The sequence below is a fragment of the Mesoplodon densirostris genome, chromosome 12 (assembly GCF_025265405.1).
Source record: "Mesoplodon densirostris isolate mMesDen1 chromosome 12, mMesDen1 primary haplotype, whole genome shotgun sequence".
NCBI lineage: Eukaryota > Metazoa > Chordata > Mammalia > Artiodactyla > Ziphiidae > Mesoplodon > Mesoplodon densirostris.
Window position 1 is genome coordinate 38,990,159 of NC_082672.1, and position 22,720 is coordinate 39,012,878.

Genomic DNA, 22,720 nt, shown 5'->3' on the forward strand with positions numbered 1-22,720 from the left:
TTTCCATTTTCAATCTACTGTTTTCATTTTCATATCAAGAGCTATTTATCTATTAAAAGACATTCAGATATCACTTAGAGTTAAATAAAAGCACAAATGTGATTTTATCAGCTAAACAAATGCATTTGCTAAATTAAGGCTCTCTATTGAGATCTACCATCAATTAGATAAATGTATTATTAGGTAAATAATGAAAATGTTACCTCAAATAGCTGACCAGACACATAAATATGTCATTTTAAAAACTTAAGCTATGATTTAACAGCATTTGTTTATAAAAAACCTAATCGCATTATAGTTTTAACTCAGTCATGATAAAGACATAGTGCTTTCTAAATAATCTACTTGTGAGGTGACTTTGATTTTGAGACTCTTGTATTGATGATTTAGTAAAATTGAGTTGGTTTTCCTTTAGGCAAGGGATTATTTATTTGCTTAGCTTAAGTTAGACCTAATGAATTTAACATTCTTTTCCTATAGATTTCTAATAGTTCTTCTTAAATAAATAGCTTTTATAGGTCTTTTATTCACTGGACACAGATTTTTTACATGCAGCAATACACTTATTGGCAATTATTTTACTACATAGTATACATGCATATACATTCATGTATGGTTATTTTTAACATTATATATATAAACACTATTTCTACTAAAGCATCAGGAATAAGACTCATATTTGTACATGCCTACTGTAAACACACTCTTATATATTGCACAATCTGTTTTTTATGGACCATTCTTAATCTGTTTAAAGTAGGGTAAGAAGGGTCAGCACGATCAAGCATTGCTCTCTGATTTCTGATGGTCTATGGCAAATTTGTGGGGAAGGAAAAAATCAAACCTTCCCACTGCTATGCTCATTCTTTCTTTTCTTCCTTCTTATTTTTTTTAACAACTGTTTGTGGCAAGCAGAGAAATTGTAGCTAATGTGAATCTGCCATAGAGCACCAGACCACATATGCCCCGTTCTCATTAGAGGTTTTTTAAAATTTATTTTCTGTTAACATTCTACACCCTGAATGCATTTTCTCTCAGCTGCTACTCCACAGGGAATACCAATAAGGCAGCAGCTGAATGACATCCATCACTGCTCCCTGAGGATCAGGAAGGGGAGGGATGGACAGCATGTGGTATTCCTAGAAAGATGTTCATTTGGGGAAAAAAGTACTAAGAAGTGGTGACGAGATATGAAATTACCTTATGTGAATTATTGTCACATAACAATGAAAGAATGATAGAACAGTTCAGTTTTTCTTTAGGAAAAAAATGTCCTGTTTGAATATTTGAGTTGGATTTAAAGAAGCATTTCTTTAAAATGAATTTTCCAGGGCTTCCCTGGTGGCGCAGTGGTTGAGAGTCCGCCTGCCGATGCAGGGGACACGGGTTCGTGCCCCGATCCCGGAAGATCCCACATGCCGCGGAGCGGCTGGGCCCGCGAGCCATGGCCGCGGAGCCTGTGTGTCCGGTGCCTGTGCTCCGCAACGGGAGAGGCCACAGCAGTGAGAGGCCCGCGTACAGCAAAAAAAAAAAAAAAAATCAGAATAAAATGAATTTTCCAAAGTCAGGAAGACTTGGTTTTGCTTTATCCTTAGACAGGTGAAGCAGACACACTGGGGACTGCCCAACACATACCTGCCTAGAGTTCTTACACATTGTTAAGGTCAACACACAAGGCAGGTGGAAATGGGCATCTTAATTTAAAATATTTTAAAATTCTTAACTTTGGGAATTCCCTGGTGGTCCAGTGGTTAGGACACCATGCTTCTACTGCAAGAATTCCCTGGTGGTGGAATTAAGATCCTGGATGCCTGTGGTGCAGCCAAAAAAGAAAAAAAAGAAAATTCTTAACTTTAAATTTTGTAAAAATACTCTCTATCTTCCTATTGATATGTCGGTGTCATTAGAATGCAACTTCACAGCATTATTTAAATATAAAAGAAACCTCCTACGTGGTGTAACTCAATTTTCTAGATTAAAAATATTAACCTTCTTTGAGTTCATAAGAGATTTTCTTTTTTAAATTGAAAACTTGTAGGACTACTGGTGCATTAATTAAACAAATGACTTTGGATCCAGAAAATATTGGTATAAGAAATATAAGCATTTTACTTGGTAATAATTTGGTAATAGCATCATTACACTCTTAGCATTCAGGTAAAGAAGAATCTCTGAAGCATGAAGATTTTAATTAATTCAATAAACTATTCCACATGTTATGTATATAAACATTCTATCACAACTTGGAGCAGAGCACAATATTTCATTTTGGGGGATAGTCCAAACCCTTCAAATTTCAAGAAGTCCCTGCATTCTAAACTTCTAAGGTACATACTTTCTCCATTGCTGTTGCTGAGGGCTATGGTACCACTAGAAACGTTGTGAGAAAAGAAATTTTGAGCAATTTTAGATCAGTGATTCTGAAAGTGTGGTCTAATCTGATTCCTCTGGGGAGTTGGTCAAAAATGCATATTCCTAGGGTCCAGACCCATCGAATTGTAAGGTGTGTTTTTTTGCATGACTAGGCAAAAAAAAATCTGCATTTTAACAAATTCCTCATCTTTTTGATATTTAAATTGCCCTTTGAGAACTACTTCTAGAGTTTTAGGCAGGGCACATCTAAAATGATCAGTCACATTAACTACTGAAACAAAGGGGAAAGCCTGCTGAGTTTAGGAAGTCCTCCTTGCCCAACCTCAAGTTTGCCATTTAAGGGAAATGCAGTTTTTCATCTTAGAGTCAAATGGCTCATTCTACAATTTTGCTAAGGAAAAGGGTTATGCCCAGAAAAGAGAAAATACTCTCTACCTTAATCTTCTCTCCTGTATCATAGGATTCCCAGGTCCTGGGATCAGAAACCCCTGTTATAACTGCCAGTACACTGAGGAGCAAATAAATTCTTGGGCTGATCCGAGAGCTAACTCCCTCCCACTCCCCACCTCACACGTGGGGAAGGGTGACCCAATTCAACAATCAAAATCCATGCAAATTTTTGAAACTTTATGAGTTTTGGCCTACTCATTTAGGTACTAATGAAAAGAATTATATTTTTACATCTTCTGCAATAAGTACATTTTTTCAAAGGTGGAGTCTCATAATAAAATGGATTACTCTAAAAATACTGTAAAGACTCTAAAAACAATGAGGTTTACAAAAATCCTTGTGTGTGTATTTATATAGTAACAGGTTTCGTTATTTCATAGGTTTGATATACATAATTTAAAGCACTTAAGGGTATGTCATGTTGTATAAATTCAATAAACTCTCTTGATCCTAAAGCTGCCTTTGGATTTATTGAATTAATAAGATGCTTATTTAGAAACATTAAACTGTAAATCATTTTGAACAAGATTCATTTAATAATCTGCAAGCTTTAAAGAAGATACGGTAAAGCTTATAGAATGATTCGTCAATTGAAATTTGGATTGGAATGACCTCGGCAGAATCTAAAGTTATATGAAAATTTAAAGTTCAGTGCAATGTCTTTAATTTAAAAGGAAATGAAAAAACAAACTCCTGAAATCATTTTTGACAAAGTCTGCCTCAGAAACTCAAATCCTATGCTGTTTCTCTCTCTTTTTTTTTTTACTTTTTCCGTGGACCATATACTAATCAAGATCATAAGATCATAAGATCACAAGATCATAAGATCATAATCATCTTATGATTACCCAATCAATTATCTTAAGAATGATGTTATTTAGTGCTGTAAGTCTGTTCTTCTGGATTTCCTCTTCTAACTGAAGAGAATCTCCACGTAGAAGACCCCTGACAAGTTGCAAAGGGGTTAGCCCTCCTGCTTGCCTTTTCAAGAAACATTCTGTGGCTTCATTTAGACAATGAGGTGAAGGGTTGGGAGTGAATATTTGGTAAAATATTCCAAGTTGGAAACAATTTCCTCTTGTGGAACTTCTGTTTTATTACTGGAAGTATATATACAGACAATGAGAAAAATTGCTTAAATATTGATGACTGATAATAAATTTGATGAAAAATGTTTTGATTTTTAAAAACAACCACTATAATATTACTCTGAACTAGTCTGTTTCAATTTTTAAGGTTATTCTTTTTGTATGGAATAAATGGAAGTTTAAGTTTATTATTTTCCCCACGTATTCATATATGTGCAAATTATTCCTTCACAGAACATATTGTAGTAATTAAAATAGAATTATGCTACTTTGTTTTGTTAAGCCATCTTTCCCTAGGAAAAAAGAAAGGCGTCAATGACATTTTTTCACTGCTTTTTTTTCTTTCTACTTTTGTCAGATCAGTATGCATTCTGTCGATATATGATTGACATATTTGTCCATGGGGATTTAAAACCAGGTATTCAAACAGTCCTTGTATTTGTCTGTTTTAATAGTCTGTTTCTAAGGTTGTCTGTTTTTTATGTACTAAACTGTTATGCTCATTTTTATAAAACATTGCATAATGCATGTGCAGACCTAGAATAAAACCCATGAAAACCAGAAGTAATAACTGGCATTAGGGCCTTTAATATTACTTGCTACCACTGCATGGCCTGTTGCAAATGAAGTCGGTTGAAAGCAAAAAAGTGCTAATATCTTTATATACAAAAAATGCTAATATCTTTAATAATATCTTAGAGTGAAGAGGTGAATCATCTTATTTTATTCTTGGTAAACTTAGAATAAAAGACATGTGACAATGAAAGCATTCTTTTTTTGGTAGTGAACACAATTCACATTAAAATCCATCATATTTCAAATATTTAATCTTTTTTGATTTTCTCACTTGCATATGATCTTGAGTTAACCACTCCAGAGAACTACTATTGATGGAGATAGTCAACACAGTGGGGAAGTATTTTTACTTAAATGAATTTATCTATCATCTCTCCTGTCTTTAAATGGTGCCCAGAGTGTAACAGGGGATTCTTTACTAACATCTTAATTAAGAATTAATTTGATTGCTTGTACTCTGCCTTTTTCAGATTTAAAAACTGATAGTCTATGTTCATGTTTGGGGAAACATTTCTAGGAAGATGGTATTGTTAAGTTAGGAACTAATTTACATTAGAATAATTGAAGCTGATTGTTTAAAGCAAACTATATTTTGGTTTCTTAACTATTTTTATGGAAATCGTTCTAAAATGTACAATTATAATTCATGCATATAATGGCAAACGGGCATGTTATACCTAAAATATATATATGACACATCTAGGTCCTGGAAAATTAGAAGATCATGAGAACTTTGGCTCTCAGGAAAACTTAATTTTAGTAACTTATTGAAGTTAATTTCCTCCTCCTTCTCTACTTCTTTTTTTATTTTCTTACCCTTCTTTTTTAACTTTCTTATTGGGTTAGAAACTGAAATGAGGAGAAAAACACTGAAAAATAAAATCACTCATTTGGTAGAAATGATTAATATTAACGTATGTGTATAGTGTCATAATAAAATTAGATGGAAGCATTGAGGAAGGTAGTTTAATATAGTGAAAAGAGAGGGCTTTGGACACAAATTACCGATATAATTCTTGACCCCATCCCTTTCTGTAATTGGACTTTTAGCAAATCATTGAACTCCATCTGATCTTCAGAGTTCATACATTGGGATTACAGTAATAAACTTACAAAGTTGTTGATAAAGCATATAATAGATGCACAACAAAGTGCTATTATAGCTTTATTCTCTAATTCATTTATTTCACCGCAGCCCGTCTGGGCGAGCATCCCACATAAAGTGAACGCATCCACATTGACAAGTCCCTATCTCTATATACCATTAACTCAGTTTTAGGTAGCAGGTTGTTGCCCATTTTGTTCAGCTGTGATGGTTTAAGAAATTCATACTCTATACATATTTTGCTTTTTTAAGAGACCAAATCTTGAAGATATCAATTAACTATTTACTTACACACAAGATGAATCTATGTTCTTGATGAGCATGAGTTTTTAAATTCCATCATCTGAAGAAAATAATGTGTTCTTTGTTCCACTTAAATTATTCATAGTAGCTACTAATTGATTATACAATACAATTTCTAAGAGAATCACAGGGCACAGATACCCGTGCATTATCACAATGCCATTCATTTCTTTCTGAAAATTCAACAATGGATTAAGGTCAGAAGGACCAGAAAAAACACGTCTGCATGAGTAAAGGATAATTTTGCTGTTGTTGGGGAGGGAGGAAACTTTCCTTTACCCTCCTAGGTTCTTCTAGCTGCTATAAGAATTGAATTGACATGAGAGAGCTTCACAGGAGAAACTCAAATTACTTCATAAGCATAGGAACCCTACACGAGAGGGTCAGAGACAGAAAGGTACAATGAGGTATACATTGCTATCCTGAACTAAGAAATGGGATAGGGGCCCGAGGCTCTCAAGGGCAGGAGCGTAATTCACGGGACAGTTTTAAAAGGAGCAGATATTGGTCAATTAGTTGTTTGCCCTGCCATACAGATGGGGCCACTTACATAAAGTTCTGGTAATAACTTTTTTTTTTCTGGGAAAAATCCCCAATTTAAGTCCTTGTAGGTAGTTAAGGGAGGAGAAGTAGTTTCTCTTGAACCTGTAGGATCTATGTTGCCCTAGCTCAAAATAATCCATGTGCCAAAGTGGCACATCTTGGAGAGGTCTGTTCTGAACCCCCAGGGTTCCCTCCTTTGGAACTTCCCCAAGAAGTTTCACAGTTCAGAATTTGAGTTGGTAGATTGCTCTATCTCCTTGAACCAGTCTCTTGGTCCTGAGAATAGGTCATCTCAGTGAAACAGTTGTGTCTCATTTCATGAGGCTCCTAAAGTTAGGCCTATTGTGAAATCAATCAGATATTTAATGAGACAAGTATATAGAAACAAAAGAAAAATAATAGTTAGTGACTGGAGTAGACTATCGGCCCAGTTTCTGAATGCAAGCAGTTGAGAAAGTTTCTAGGCATCCAACTTGAAGCATCTTCAGATGGAGTGGGGACAGGCAGTGACAATCTGATAGATTTTTTCAGGTTTGCAGTTTGAATATGTCTAGCAATCTTTCTGACTGGCCATAGCAACAGGCATGAAGACTGTCAGTGCATGAGCTGTTATGGTGATTTCTGTGAAGTTTATATCAAGTTGTCCAACTTTAGTTTGCATGGCTTTGGGAAAAGGGCAGTTTTACTTCTCAATGATTCCAAATCAAAAGGGTGGGAGAAAATTGGAAACCTTAGTTTGGAGAATTGTAGCCAAATATTGGTGAAAACTAGAAGAATTCAGGAGCAGTCAAGTTTACAGGTAGAAAACAAAACTTTAAAAGACAATGGACAGCAATAGAATCTAATAACCACAAAAGTGTGTCACTGAAACATGATTTTCCTCTCTAAAAATCACCTTCATATCTATCAAATATAGACAAATTAAGACTAATCTGTTTGCAAAATAAGTCTAGTTTCAATAAACTTGGTCTGATTATTTACATAAGTACAGGAATAGTGAGTGGTCATACAGACTCTTTTAAACTGCTTTGTTGGAACTTTTCATGAGAAATCTCAAGATTGAAATTTTAAAGGCCTCTTGAAGCTAGGATAGTCAAGCCAGGAAATTGTCATCAGCCTTCGCCTGAAATCAAATATAGATTTGGGTGAACTCCTCTCTTCTCAAGGTCCCCAAAATATCTTGAGATTCCTGCACTTGCCAGGAAGTGACCTTCCTTACTCACCCGGTGAGGCTGCTGACAACCCTGTAAGTAAAGCACCAGGCTGTTATCAGGAGCTTTGCTGGTTCCCTAAAGCAAATCTTAGCTCCTTCAAGTGGCCTGAGTCTATGCATGTATCTCTCAAATATGACACTCCAGTCAAAGCCCTGATAATATAACCAATGTTTTCAATTTTGTCCTGTTAGAAAGAGAAAAGATTCTCATTGAAGTTATGCAAATAACTATACTGCCATTAAAAAAAAAAATCCTTAAAATGCTAAGAGTTCCCAAGTTCTGGAGGGATTAGGTAGGGAGAAAAAGATAAAAGTTTTAATTCTGTTTATGATTTACCAATTGCTGTAAGTCATAGGTAGCAAAGTTAAAAAATTCTTTATATCTGGAAGACAAATGATTAAAAAACAGTAACATTTTAGACAAAAAATCATAAAAATTATAATCGTATTCGTCAGCTCATTCAGTCCTATGTAATTAATTCATGCTCTGCTTGAGTCTAGTTGTTCCATTAGCTCTGTCAACCTTGCTTGATGATTGAGGGTGATAGGGATGGTGATAATTCCAAGAAGTTTACAAGGTTTTCACTAAGGCTCAAATGATTTGCCCAGTGAAGTGGACAAATCACTTGATCACCAGAGACTGTGAAAGGTATACCCCAAGTGAGAAACACATTTTCTAACGTTTTCTTTGCCACTGTGAAGGCATCAGCCTTGTACCAAGGGAAGGCTTCAACCCATCCTGAAAACATTATACAATAACAATAATACACTGATAACCCATACTAAGTTGCAGTTGAATGAAGTCCAGCTGCAGATGTTTCAAGGGTTCAGTGGGAGGAGGTCTGAGGCCTCTGACAGGTCAGACATTGCTGGTAGACTATTTTCACAATTTCATAGAAGTCTCCCAAGCAATGTGTATTTACAATCTGAGTAATATTAAATTCACTATGGTGGGTGAAGGAATACAGAAACCAAAAAATGGGGTTTGCCACAGAGCCACAAAGTACCAAGTGGCCATTCTGAGTTTCCCATAGCCCTAAATGTTTATAAAATTTACAACTATTGTTTACCCATTTTTACTTCTCTGATTCAGGAACAACTATTAGCATGTACAAGGACATTAGAATGGCAAAATTCTGGCAAAAAGAGGTCTTTTTTTTACATTAACGTTCTGTGGATTGGCAAATTTATGAATATATTTCATATTTTCTAAAGATGTATGCTACTTTATAGTACAATCCTTAGATAAAGCAGAAGACATGTTTACTAAGAAACCCAAACATCTTTAGTTTCTACATTATAAAAGGACAAAGTAGATAAAACTGGGCTTCCCTGGTGGCGCAGTGGTTGAGAGTCCGCCTGCCGATGCAGGGGACACGGGTTCTTGCCCTGGTCCGGGAGGATCCCACATGCTGCAGAGCGGCTGGGCCTGTGAGCCATGGCTGCTGAGCCTGCGCGTCCGGAGCCTGTGCTCTGCAACGGGAGAGGCCACAACAGTGAGAGACCCGTGTACCGCAAAAACAAAAAAAACCTTTATGGTAACCCCATCAATGTCTGTTTTATTCATCCTGATGCTGGATGGCTTTATTAAAGGTTCAGGGTCTTGTTCTACCTGTCCAAAAAGAATTTTGGACAAGGAATGCAAGTCTTCTTCAGAGACTGAAGAATAAAGAGAAACAAAGAAGCAGTTTATTAAGAAGCGAAAGTATGCACTCCGAGAAGAATGTGGGTGTCCTCTCAAGTGAGGAGCGCCCTGGGGGTTTTCTTATTTCCCTTTTTATTTCATCTTAACCTTTGAATAGGCATGAGTTTTTTCTATTAGGTGCAGAATATTCATTGATGAGAAAGTTGAGGCGGGGCGATGATCACATCCATCCATTCTTGTGCACTGGGCTCCTGAAGCCACCACACGTGCATCCTGAGAGCTATTTTCCCTTAAGGTTTCCCTTACCAGTTGAGTGCCACAGTGGAACGTTGTATAGTGGTCATTTGAAGCCTGGACATTTTTACTGCACATGCTCGGTCTTGCTCTGCAGGTTTTGTGATCAGGGTTCCCTATTCAGATATCACAAAGCTTAATCAAAATCTAATTTATGTTCTTCTGGCTGATGCCATTCTTCCATGTTTCATGATCTCATTAAGTGCAAGACAATGAGGTGGCTTTGCCTTTTTGCCTAATGCCTATACTGAGTGTCACCGGAGAGTAGGTTCTTGTCTCATCGCAGAAAGTATTCAGAGAGGAGACAGGAAAGTCGAGAAAGCAAAGCTAGGATTTATTTAAGCGATAGGATGCTCTCAAAGGAAAATCAGACAGTATCAGTTGAGTAGCTGTGCTGTTTACAAGATGTATGGCTTCCTGCCATTTGGCCCCTGTCCCCTTTCTCTGTTTATATCTAGCTATCTGCCTTCTCTAACATTACCCCTTCAAGGAGTCTGGACCCTTAAAATCTTTTAAGGGGTAAAGGGTTGGTCCGTCTTCTGTAACTGCTTCAACCTGAGCATGGGCATTGTCCCTGCTGCCTGTGGGTGCAGATCTCCTTGCTATCGGTCAGAGATAGGGGTCTTGGGGTTTTTCCAGTGGTGGAGATAGAGTGGGGAGTAGAAGGAGGCAGCAACCTTGTCCAGTGGATGTTGATGGTCCTCATCTTCAGGTGGGATGGGTTGAAATCCTTGTTCCATCATCATTTGAAGTTGGAGTTTTCTGAAGCCATGGGTTTTTTCCCCTTGGCACCTCAGGTTTCGATACAGCAGCTGTTAGCAGGGAGAAATTGGAGTATAGCTGAGTATAGTTATTAGTTATATTAAACATTAGTCCTGAATATTGTCTAATCCCTATGCTGGCGTTCTCTTGTGTATTGTTAACTATTATTGATATTATGCTTTTGTGTGTGTGTGTGTGTTACATGGGCCTCTCACTGTTGTGGCCTCTCCCATTGCGGAGCACAGGCTCCGGACGCGCAGGCTCAGTGGCCATGGCTCATGGGCCCAGCCGCTCCTCCCGGACCGGGGCACGAACCTGTGTGCCCCGCATCGGCAGGCGGACTCTCAACCACTGCGCCACCAGGGAAGCCCTGATATTATGCTTTTATTGTGAGTTTTAGTTTTCTTTATTCCAGTCACTAGGTTCTTCCACCAGACAGTGACATCCCCTACATATTGGATATTGGCAGTCTGGTTGGTGTCTGTTACCCAACTGTGATTACTGAAAACTAGAGTTTGATTGTAGTATGTTTCACTCAGCCATCGTAATTCTTGTCCCTGGATGCTAATACCAGTAACACAGAGGCTAGCTTTGCCTAAAAGCTGAAATGGCCTTCCCTCCGATTTGGAGGAGGGGGTCTGTTCCAGAGAGTTTGGCTTCCAGGTGGTTCCTGCTACATTCCTTCCTTCCTTACCACACTGGGTGGTAAATAAGAACCCAGCGTATTTTGCTCTCAGCCCCATCAGGTCCCTCAAGGGGTGGGGAGTCCTAGAAGAGATGTACGTAGGTCCTCTGGGGAGGTGTGGTCGTGGGGCAGATCCAGCAGTCAGATGAGTTAGTTCCGTTAGCAGTGACATTCATGGTGTCAGATAGTGGACGTTTGTAAGCTGGAGCTGTGACAATGTGAATAACCAGGAGGACCGTTAGGATGGAGTCATGACTTCCTGAGAAGCAAAAGAGCAGAGAAAAAGAGAGTTTACTGGACAGGGAGGGTATTGACAATTGGAAGGGAAGTTATTAGCCTCTTTTAAGGTGATTTTTACAGGACTGACAAACTTTGTTTTCCCTGGGGTTCCCTGATCCCAGACCTGTGGATCTATAAGTTGTTTTTTGTTTTTTAATTTGGGGGAAATATTTTGGGCTGGACTGTCCATAAGGCATAATCCAGCCTTAAATAGGCCTTGGTTTTAATTATTAGGGTGAATAAGACTGAGAGAAAATCCCTTCCCAATAAATGGGCTGGGGCATTCAGGCATGACAAGAAACTTGTGAGTTACAAGGGTCTTTCCCCAGGTGCAAGTGAGGGGGTGGTGAAGTGTTTTAGCCTTGGCCTTCCTTCTTCCCCAACAGCAAAGCAGGTTTTGGGGGGCAAGGGGCCCAGTGTGAGAAGTCAGGACAGAGTACGTGGCTCTCGTGTCCACTAGAAACTGGACAGACTGACCTGCCACGTCAGTGGTCACCCGTGGTTCCTCCCGTGCGATGATGACTGTTTTCTCGGGAGCCTTGGGAGGTCCCAGGTCCCGTCAATCAACCACTGCCATGACCGGCATGGGGGAATTTCCTCGCTCCCTTCAGAGCTGGGGGCATTCCCTCTTCCAGTGGCCCATCTTCTTACAGAGTGGGCATGGCATCTTGGGTGGAGGCTGGGAACTGTTTCCCGGGTATTCCTTGCTCCAGTGTTTGAGGCTCCCATAGCTAAAGCAGGCTCCCTTTCCTGGCGGGGGTCTTCTGGGAGTACTTTTGGGGTGACCAGGAGGTGGTTAGGTCTTGTCATGAGAGCTGCCAAAAGCCTGGCTTGCCGTCCTTCCTTTCTTAAGTCATGCTGTTCCTTCCTTTCTTCCTCAGCCTGGTCTCTATCAATAGGCCATATCAATAAGAAGGTTGAGAGGGTTTGGGGCCCCATGGCAAGCTTTTGAAGCTTCTGATGGATGTCAGGGGCTGATTGGCTGGTGAAGTGGGTTGTAAATACAATGTGTCCCTCAAAAGTGTTTGGGTCTACATTCATATACCCTCTGAGTGTGTCTACCAATTGGGTCTGAAATAGGGCTGGATTTTCATCTTGGCCTTGGGTTATCTCCTTGACCTTACAATAGTTAACAGGTTTAATTATGCATCAACTCATCCCTTCAGTAAGGCAAAGGATTATGTGGTCCCTTCTAGTGATACCAGGCTGACCCGGCTGATAGTCCCAATTGGGTTCCCAGTTGGGATCCATTAGAGGTACGGCTGTCATGCCCACAGGGTGCTGATGAAGTTGGGCAACGTATAATCCATCAGCATGTTTGACCTTGTGCCCAAATACCGGGTCTTTTCCTCAGTGTGGCAGCAGTGGGAAAGGACAATATTTAGGTCCTTCCAGGTAAGATCAAAGGAGAGAGTCAGTCCCTGGAATTCTTTGGTGAACCAGCTGGGGTCCTCCCAGAATCTGCCCAAGCACGTGAGGCACTGGTTGAGGTCAAAGAAAAAGGGGTGTGGACTCTGGTAATTCCCTGAGGCCTGCCTACTGCTTCCTGAAGGGGGAAAAGCAGCTCTGGCTGCACTTCTGGTACGGAAGGGTCAAGAAGCTTATAGGGCAGGTGAGGGGCTGAAGATGGTAAAAGAGTGTTGGGGCTTGGGTCGTCTGCCTGGGCCTTGTGTTCCTCCAGGGGTGCCACTAGAGAGGGCATTTGTACAGCCTGAAAGGCTCCCAGCTGGAAGGTTCCCTAACATAGGACTTGCATAGCTCCAGGTTCTCTCTTAGGGCCATAAAAGCCTGAACCTAAGGAACTTCTACCCATTTTCCCTGCCTTTTGCAACAGTGTCTAACTGTAGGGTGGTATTATAGTTGAGGCTTCCATTCTCTGGCCAGGCCTCATCGTCCTCAATGGGGCAGAGCTGTGTTACAAAAGAAAATGTGCTTTTTTCGTTTTAAAGCATCTAAAGAAAACTTGCCCCAGTGACTCAGAATGCACCTGAGGGGTGAGTCCTTGGGGATGGAGGAGGTGTTTCCCATAGTTCCTTCAGGGAGAGAGTGCTCCTGTAACAAAGAGAAGCACTAGCCTTAGGAGGTCCCATGGGGGCTCCCTAAGATAGAGCTGGTTCCAGGCCTCCCAGCCCACACAGTCCATGGACCCTAGCCAAAATGGAGATTAGCTAGCCCCCTTATGGCAGTCCTGCTGGGGCCTGTGTCCTATCCTGGCATCCTTGGTACCCAGGATGAGTGACCTTCCTCAAAGGCTTCTCTATAGATTTTTTTTTTTTTTTTTTTTTTTTTGTGCAGTACGCGGGCCTCTCACTGTTGTGGCCTCTCCCGTTGCGGAGCACAGGCTCCGGACGCGCAGGCTCAGCGGCCATGGCTCACGGGCCCAGCCGCTCCGTGGCCTGTGGGATCCTCCCAACTGGGGCACGAACCCGTGTCCCCTGCATTGGCAGGAGGACTCTCAACCACTGTGCCACCAGGGAAGCCCTTCCCTTCCCTTTTGTGGGCAGCGTCCCTGGGTCTCAGTCCCCCCGCCCCCTCCATCCAGTGGGCCAGGGCGGAGTGGTGCAGGGCGGGATTCGGCAGCACCAGGCAGAGGCACTATATCTGCACTTAAGGGGACAGAGGGCCCGGCGGCCCTGTGAGGACACTCCCAATCCATCAACCCGGAGGAGGCAAGCGCAGAGGGGACACCGGGTACCGCTGGGGCTCGGATCCCCTAGGCGAGGCCGCTGCCTCCTAGGGCGAGGCGGGGAGCGGGGGCAGGGACAGGCCCAGTTTAGCGGAGGGGGCGGAGCCCCGGGAGCGCGCACTGAGGCGGCGGCGAACGCTGGCGGCCTGGACGCGGTCCCACCACAGTAAGCGCCACCTGCGACACCCAGACCGCCTGCGGCCGAGGGAGCGCCCGAGGGGACTGCGGCACCGCCTCTGTGCGAACTCTCCTACAGTCTGAGTGAGGCTGCATTTTATATCGCCACACAATTGAACCCGAGGACCGTTAGTTAAATGGTGGATAAGGCAAACCTAGAGGGCAAAGCTCCTGTGGTTCGGGTCGCTAGCTGCCTGTGAGAAGGGCCGGAAACTTTTCCTGACTTGCCCTGCACGATGAGAAGTGCAAGACCTAGCGGTGAGGTTGGAAAAGTGCCTGGCAGATGTCTTTCCCCCCATTTCCGGCCGAGTACGGCGCAGAAGGAAGAATGGAAGGAGTGAGATAGGGAGGCAGAGACGATAGGCGTAGGTGGACCGGTAGTAATCCTGTAAGGGGAGCCGCGGGGAGGGGGCGGTGTTATGCCTCTACCTGGGTGCCGAAAAGCCTTGCGTGGCAATTGCCTCGAGGTGGGCGGACAGACCTATCCTCTCTCCAGTCCGTTCTACGTCTGACTCATCCTCTTGCGGGAGAGTTCTCGTGGTGAGTGTCCTCGTGGCTTTTACAGCTGGGCCCACGCGCACATCATGGCGGCAATTGGTCTGAAAATGCAACAGACAGTGAGAGAGAGAGAGAAATGGCGGGAAGTCAGGCAGAGCCTCTCAAGCGCAAGGGAGGCAAGAGGCTGAGGCTTACCGAATTCTCCTGGCTGTTCCTTGCCAGAGATGTTACTGGAGGGTAGGTTTTGTCTCATCACAGAAAGAATTCAGAGATGACAGCGAGGTCAAGAAAACAAAGCAAGGCTTTATTTAAGTGATAGGATGCTTAGGATACTCTCAAAGGGAGAGCAGGCAGTATCAGATGAGTAGCTTCTCTGAGCTTCTTTTGGCAAGCCGGTTATGTGGGGTGTAGAAATGAAGGGGCAGAATATTCATTGGGGAGGGAGGGTTTTGGGGTCTTATTCCCTGATTTTCATTCCTGAGGGGAGGAGGGATTTTTTTCTTTATTTAATCTTGGTGGGGAGTGTCATGGCATTGGTGCATGATGGGAACTTCGTATCTGCAAGGCTAATTTTATTGTGATGAGAACGTACTAAGCAAAAGGTTACCTTGGGATGCCAGAGAGTCCCGCCTTTTCCCACATTTCTTTGTGTGCCTCCAGGACACTTATCACCCCAAAATGTGTGGTTTCCTGTCAGTCTGGAGGTTCCTGCTTTTCTTTGTCTGCTCAAGGACCCCCACTGTTTATTATTTACAAGATGTATGGTTTCCTGCCATTTGGCCCATGTCCCCCTTTCTCTGTTCACATGTAGCCATCTGCCTTCTCTAACATGAGGAGGCTGTCCTTGGGCCCAGTCCTATCTTTCCTGCCTCAATCCCATTTTTAATAACCATCTAAAGATTTCCACGCTGCAGGGATGAGTCCTGTGACTCTTCTCTTTCTGATTTCTCTTGTTCCATCTCTTTCAATACTTGCTTTATTTACTTTATTTCTTAATAACTTTTAAAAATGTCACCTTGTTGGGAAGAGTCCCTTGACTCTCCCCTCAACCTCTTTTCATTATCTTGTTAATTAACATAATATTTTTATTAGCATCTGTAAGATCCATGAGGGAAAGCTGAGACTGCTTCTTGAAACTGTTTTTTTTTTTTTTTTTTTTTAAATTAGGGGAGTTCTTAAGGCTAGCCATTATATTCTTTGTATTCACTTTTTAATTTGGTCTTTCCATAGGTACCAATAAAACATCTGTTTATGATGACAGCTCTCTAAAAATTTACCAATTTAGAAGCTTTTCCAATCCAGAGGACCCATAATTGGCAAGTAGGATCTTAATAGTGATTCAAACCAATAAGTCTTTCTATGGTTTAACCATAGATGCAAGAGGTGTCCCCAAAGGAGAGTGCAAAGAGATACAACCCTCATAAGATCCAAAAAGTTCACTCCCAAAAATAATCTAAGAAAGCAAAGATCTTTGTTGCACAGACAGTAAGGATGATGTAGTGCCTGCACTAACAAAGCAACAAAGGTTGAGATGAAAATGACTCCTTATGGACTGGGACACTTATGATAAACTCCCCTGAGAACTGGCATGCCTGGACAAAGAGATGCTAGTCAAAGCCAAGGTTGATGCCTGTACTTAGGACCAACTGGCTACAGCTGCTCTAAATCCTAGTCTATTTGACTGACTGGCAAATGCACGTAGGCACATCCACCTTCTATTGATAGATGGCAGAACCCAGAGAGACTATTCTCACTGGTCGTAAAGCCAAATGAGCTCTCAGGACCGAGAACAAGACAAAAGAAGACAGATACAAATTAAAATTAAAACAGCGCCCGTCTCTGGGAGGAAATGGATCAATAAAGTCAAGAGTTCTCTGCCAAATTTACTGGTCACCAAGTACAAGGAACTAGCTTTACAAATATTTTCTCCTGCTAATTAATTTTTTTTTTTTTTTTTAAAGAGTCTTACCATTTGTTAGATGTTCCAGGATCTCTCAGCTGCAGCAGCCTTGCAGGGAGCACAGTCCAGCAAGGGAAGTTTATGTTACCAACTAAACCAACTGTCTGGGAAGAAGAAAACTTCCCTCTAATCTTCTAGGTTCTAAAAATTAAATTGACATGAGACAGATTAACAGGGAAACATCAAATTTAATTTCATACATACAGGAATTACCTGCCCTGCCACACACACACACAACACAAGAGGCTCAGGGACCTCACATACCAGAGAGTTCACAGACAGAAAGGTAAAATGAGCTATATATTGCCATCCTGAGCTAGGGAATAGGATAGGGACCTGGGGCTCTCAAGGACAGGAGGGTAATTCACAGCACAATAAAAAGAAAAGCAGGTATTAGGTAATTAGGTGTTTGTCCTGCCATACAGATGAGGACACTTAGATTAAAATGATCTACTATAAATAACTCTTTTTCTGGGGAAAAAGTCCCAATTTAAATCCCTATAGGTTGTTAAGGGAGGGGCAGTCGTTTTCTCTTGAGCCTGTAGGATCTCTGTTGCCCTAGCTCAAAATAATCCACATGCCGAAGGGGTACATCTTGGGGAGGTCTGTTCTGAGCCTCCACACTACTAGCCATACAGAAAGGTCCCTTCTAAAGTCATATGTAAACATTCTCTAAACAGTCATGAGTTCAAATCTCTAGCACTATGTAATATTCAAACTCTTGAAAATAATTCCCAAGTGCCATGGTTTTAGATTTCTTGATACCATTTATTGACTTTCTAGTTGCCTTCATAATTTATTTCATCTACCTACATTCATGATTTTGAAGGTTTGTTGCCATAATGTATAAGAAATTAAAGCATATGTAATCATTAAGATGCAAAAAAGAAAGAAAAAGAATATGTAGATTGGTATATCTTATCTGGGGGGGTGGAATGGAAGAAGTTAGAGAATGGAAGCCTGTATGTTATGCCCATTGTTTCATATAAAAAATTATATAAAGCTTCATAAGTGTACAGAAGGAAAATTAATAATATTATTTTTGTTGGTGAGACAATACATAAAATGAAGTGAGAAAGCACTAAATATGGCTTGCATTTTGGAAAATAAGGAATCAGAAACAAGATTTAATATGGGCATATTAATTTAGAGAAAATGCAAGTGATAGACTTTGACTGACAATTACAGAATAAAACAATTCCTGCCAAATTTATTGCTCTGCATGTATCCAGTATTTATAAAACATTTGTGCTTCCATCTGCTTCTGTTTGGGATTAGTGGAACACCTGTTATTATTTAGTTAGAGTTCATTATTAATTATTGGTAATGAGTTTTTAAAACTACAACTTGATTTTACCCTCCGGGATGAAGTTTCCTTTTTTTTTTTTGTTTTTTGGATAATATTGTCCCACCCTCAAAAGTAGCCCAAATTACAGTTCAGATTTGAAAAACCTTGTTAAATGTGCTAATGCCATGATGTCTCACATGTTGCTTTTTTTAAAATTAATTAATTAGTTAATTAATTAATTTATTTATTTTTGGCTGCGTTGGGTCTTCGTTTCTGTGCGAGGGCTTTCTCCAGTTGCAGCGAGCCGGGGCCACTTTTCATCACGGTGCGTGGGCCTCTCACTATTGCTGCCTCTCTTGTTGCGGAGCGCAGGCTCCAGACGCGCAGGCTCAGTAGTTGTGGCTCACTGGCCTAGTTGCTCCATGGCATGTGGGATCTTCCCAGACCAGGGCTCGAACCCGTGACCCCTGCACTGGCAGGCGGATTCTTAACCACTGCGCCACGAGGAAAGCCCTCACATGTTGCTTTTTTATCTCATCAAATAAAGTACTTCTGACTAATATTGTCTTAAAATTTTTTAGCTATCTGAAGATGAACCGAATTGCTCTTTCTCTACAGTAAATATGCAGTATTCTATGGCCAGAAACAATCCTCACCTCAATCACAGGGACCATCTTAATTAGGCAGAATGAACTATAGGGGTCAGATCATTTTGTTGTATCCAGTTAAAATTCTCTTATACTGACACACTCTATATTAAGTTGAAAAATTAAGAAAATTCTGTTTAAACCTGGAAAATTAGCGTATGCTACTAAGGCCAAAACTATGAACAACTGGAGTAGACATGTGTCTACAATGTGTAATTTTAGGGATATTATGGACATTGAAGAGCTCCTTTCTTCAAGAAATACCTTCTCTGCTGCCCTTCAATAACTAACAACCTCACCATTAGATCTCCTGAATGTGTAGATGTTCAATGTAATAGGATGCATTTTGAATAGCCCCTAACCTACTTTAGGGAGGAGGGAGGGGAAGAGGAAGAGAGGGAGAGACTCAGAGAGAAGGAGAAAGAGAGATCCCATCTTCACATGGGGGCTGTCCTGAAGCTGATGACCCCCACTTTTCCTCTAGGGCTAAAGTGTCTAGTTGTCATTTTCTTTTTTTTAATTTATTTTTTATTTTTCAATTTCTATGGAGTTATGATTAACCCACAATATTATTATATTAGTTTCAGGTGTATACCTTAGAGATTGATATTTTTATACATTATGAAATGATAACCACAATAAGTCCAGTTACCATCCATCACCATACAAAGTTTTTGCAACACTTTTGACTATATTCCCTATGTGTACATTACATCCCCATGACTTGCTTATTTTATAGCTGGAGATTTGTACCTCTTAATCCCCTTCAACTATTTCGTCCATCCCCCAAACCCCTCCTCTCTGGCAACCACTAATGTGTTCTCTGTATCTATGAGTTTGTTTCTGTTTTATTTTGTTTGTTCATTTGTTTTGTTTTTTATATTCCACATATAAGTGAAATCATGTGGTATTTGTTTTTCTCTTTCTGATTTATTTCACTTAGTATGATAAACTCCAGGTCCATCCATGTTGCCTCACATGGAAAGATTTCATACTTTTTTTATGTCTGGGTAATATTCCATTAAATATATATATATATATATATATATATATATATATATATATATATATATATATATATATATACCACATCTTCTTTATCCAATTACCTACTGATGGATACTTAGGTTGCTTTCATATCTTGGCTATTGTAAATAGTGCTGCAGTGAACATAGGGGTGCATACATCTTCACAAATTAATAATCTTAGAACTATTGAAACTGGTCAGAGCAGATTTTGGTGGCAACTCTGAGACTCAATTTACAGTGTCTTTTTGTTTTTTATTTTTAGAAATTTATCATACAGATGGTCAAGATAGAAGCCTTTAGATTTATTAATCTTTATCAACTTTCCAGTAATTCCAATTTCCTTTTCCATACTTTGTGGCTAAGCACATTTTTCTTAAGCGACAGCTTACTGATAGTTTCATTCATTTAGGTAGACTCTTAAAAAGAGACATCATGATTTTGCTAGGCATTTTCATACTCCTTCTTCATCAGCTTCCACTTGGGCCAAATAAATTGCATGCATTACTGGACAGAGTCAACCAAATTAAACAAGAGACACATTTCTATGAGTAAGAAATCATATGGCTCACAGACCCCTTTATACTTACTATAGATAAAGAAATCAATTTAAATGTCCAGTACAAGGACCAGGGCTAGTGTGCTTTCGCTTAGTAATTTTAACACTTTTTTTCAGCTTTTCATCTCTGTAGCCATTATGATTGAAGTTCAATACAAGCTAAAGTTTATCCCTTAGAAGCTATCCCACTATTGAAATTCCAGCTATTGTCTGACTTTTACTTGAGCCAAGAATTTATGTCAAGGTAATTTATTCTACTTTCTGTGTCATTTATTCTCTTAAAATTGAAGGTATTCACCTATCAAAATTTTTTCTCACTATAATAAGGCATTCTTTGGCAGCCCACATTCCAATTCTGTGGGTTTTAAGTCCATAGCTAGAAAGAGCCTCAAGGAATAAGTTAGTACTCTCATTTTATTATGATCCTTTTCTTGAACTTCAGTGGTGCTTAACTGCATTTTTGGTTTGATCCTGCTGAGAAGAGGTCAAATGTAATTGCATTATAGTCACTGTTATTCAATGGTTTAATCTAGTGTATTTCAGAGCTCAATTGGCTGTATTGGAGAAAACTAGGTAAAATTTAGCCTTGCTCTACTCTTCTGCAAAAAATCCTGCTCCTAAAAAACATACTCACTTTAGTTCCAAACATCTAATTATTTTCACAGAACAAAAGCTTTGGGAGTTTTGATGTTTACTCAGTAAGCATTTGTTGAATCCTCTCTGTAAGCTGATAATCCAGAAAAGAGATAAGACATAGTACAAATAATTTTATAACTAAGGAAAACTTGATAGGTATGCAATAGAGGTTCAGAAAATGTACAAGCTAATCTCAGGATACTACAACAAATAGTTATCTCCACTTATCATTTGGACCTCTTAATGTTTTTAATAGTTTAAATCATTTAAAAAGTGTTCACAGAAGTAAGATTAAAGGAATGGTGAAAATTGTGATAAAAACTTAAACATAGCAAAGTTCAATGTTTATTTCATCAATTACCTGGTTTTGAAGGTGTGTACACTCCAAATTGGGAACATCTTACAAAAGGAACTAAAACCGCTTGTCCACTATCATGCATAAACCTACAATGTATCCAACTTGTAGATACCAGTTCCAGATTTCAAACACATCTTTAATAGACTCTAGGATGTTATTACTTCACATTCTTTCAGAACTTGCATCACCAAAATGCAACAGCTGAATTTTTGAAATTTTTGATGGCTCATAATTTTGTTGCAAAGATGTCATCTTGATTCCATAATTGTAAAACATTTTTATTATTAGATTTATAAACATTAATTAGAATGATAAATCCAATAATTTAAAAATTTATACATTATTAATCCTTCTGACTTCCTTAGCATTTGTACACTTAAAAAACATAAATTTTGGCACTCAGATTTTATAAAAGACGAATGAGTACTATAACATAACCTTTTAATGAAATGAGATGTTTCACGTTCTTGCCACAAAATATTGCATGATAAAGTCCCAGTTGAAGAACTAACCAGATGAGAATACCATATTCCCTTTTTGTCCTTTGAAATATATTGTTCACTCATTGATTGTTGGGTTTGAGAAAATTCATTTGAATTCACATTGAAAATTCATGTGAAGATTCATAGTCTAAAATTTCACTTGAAGAGTCAATTTCAATTTCACCCTAATCATTAAGGTTTAGTGTACTGCTGTCTGTCTTTTTGCATTCATCTTCTGATTCACCCAATAAAAAGCTTTGTGTGTCAATATTCTTCTCTTTGCAGTAATGGATGGAAAATAAAAACTCTAAATTCTAAACTGTATTAAATGAAACTAAAAGTAGACTGTAAAAATGTCTCCAGGCTTTTATAACATCTTGAATGATGATGCAAAACTTTAGTCAACACAATGAAAAAACTGAATGATGAGATAATGATGATTTATCTTACAACTACATCATCCTTCTGGACAATTCCATCATTATTCTATTTTCTTAATTTTTTTTCTCCTTAGCATTACTGGGAATAATTGACGAGTAATGATGAAATAATTCCTAAGTTGATGAAATAGAAAATGTTCAAGATATGAGAAAAATAAGATCATGAATATCCCATAATGTGTGATTTTTAAAACTGTCCAATGGTGCTACGTGATAATTACAAGATAGAATGAGTTTTATTGTTTAAAAATAATTAATTTTAATTATTGTTTAAAAACAATTAATTATAGATCTTCTTTGGAAGCTCTATAAGAAAAACTAAGACAAGGAATATTAGTCTCTACAAATAGTGAGAATAGCTCAAAAAAGAAACAAAAAAACTAAGACTGGCTTCAGTGGACCCAGATAGTACACTGAGACCCAATGGAGAGAATGTAAAAGTAGGGGCCACAAAAGCCAGGATTTAGATACTTTGCTGTGGGTTTTTTTTTGGGGGGGGTGGTCTTTAGTCTGGAGAATTTCTTTATAAAATTCATTTATTAAGATTCTTAAAATGATAATATATGCACATGTCCTTCCCCAAATTTTTTTGCTTTCTCTTTTACTATGGAAATTTACTGCAAAAAGTTAGTGCTCCTAGTGTGAAAA

General features: G+C 39.5%; 1 protein-coding gene across 1 annotated transcript in view; it reads left to right on the top strand.

Annotated features, from left to right (window-relative positions):
- The window catches only part of TRDN (triadin), a 303,903-nt gene that overhangs the window by 64,594 nt on the left and 216,589 nt on the right, over window positions 1-22,720 (top strand). Inside the window, exon 9 of the mRNA XM_060114534.1 lies at window positions 4,270-4,329. Coding sequence (XP_059970517.1) covers window positions 4,270-4,329 — 60 coding nt within the window. The remainder of the gene's footprint in view (window positions 1-4,269; window positions 4,330-22,720) is intronic.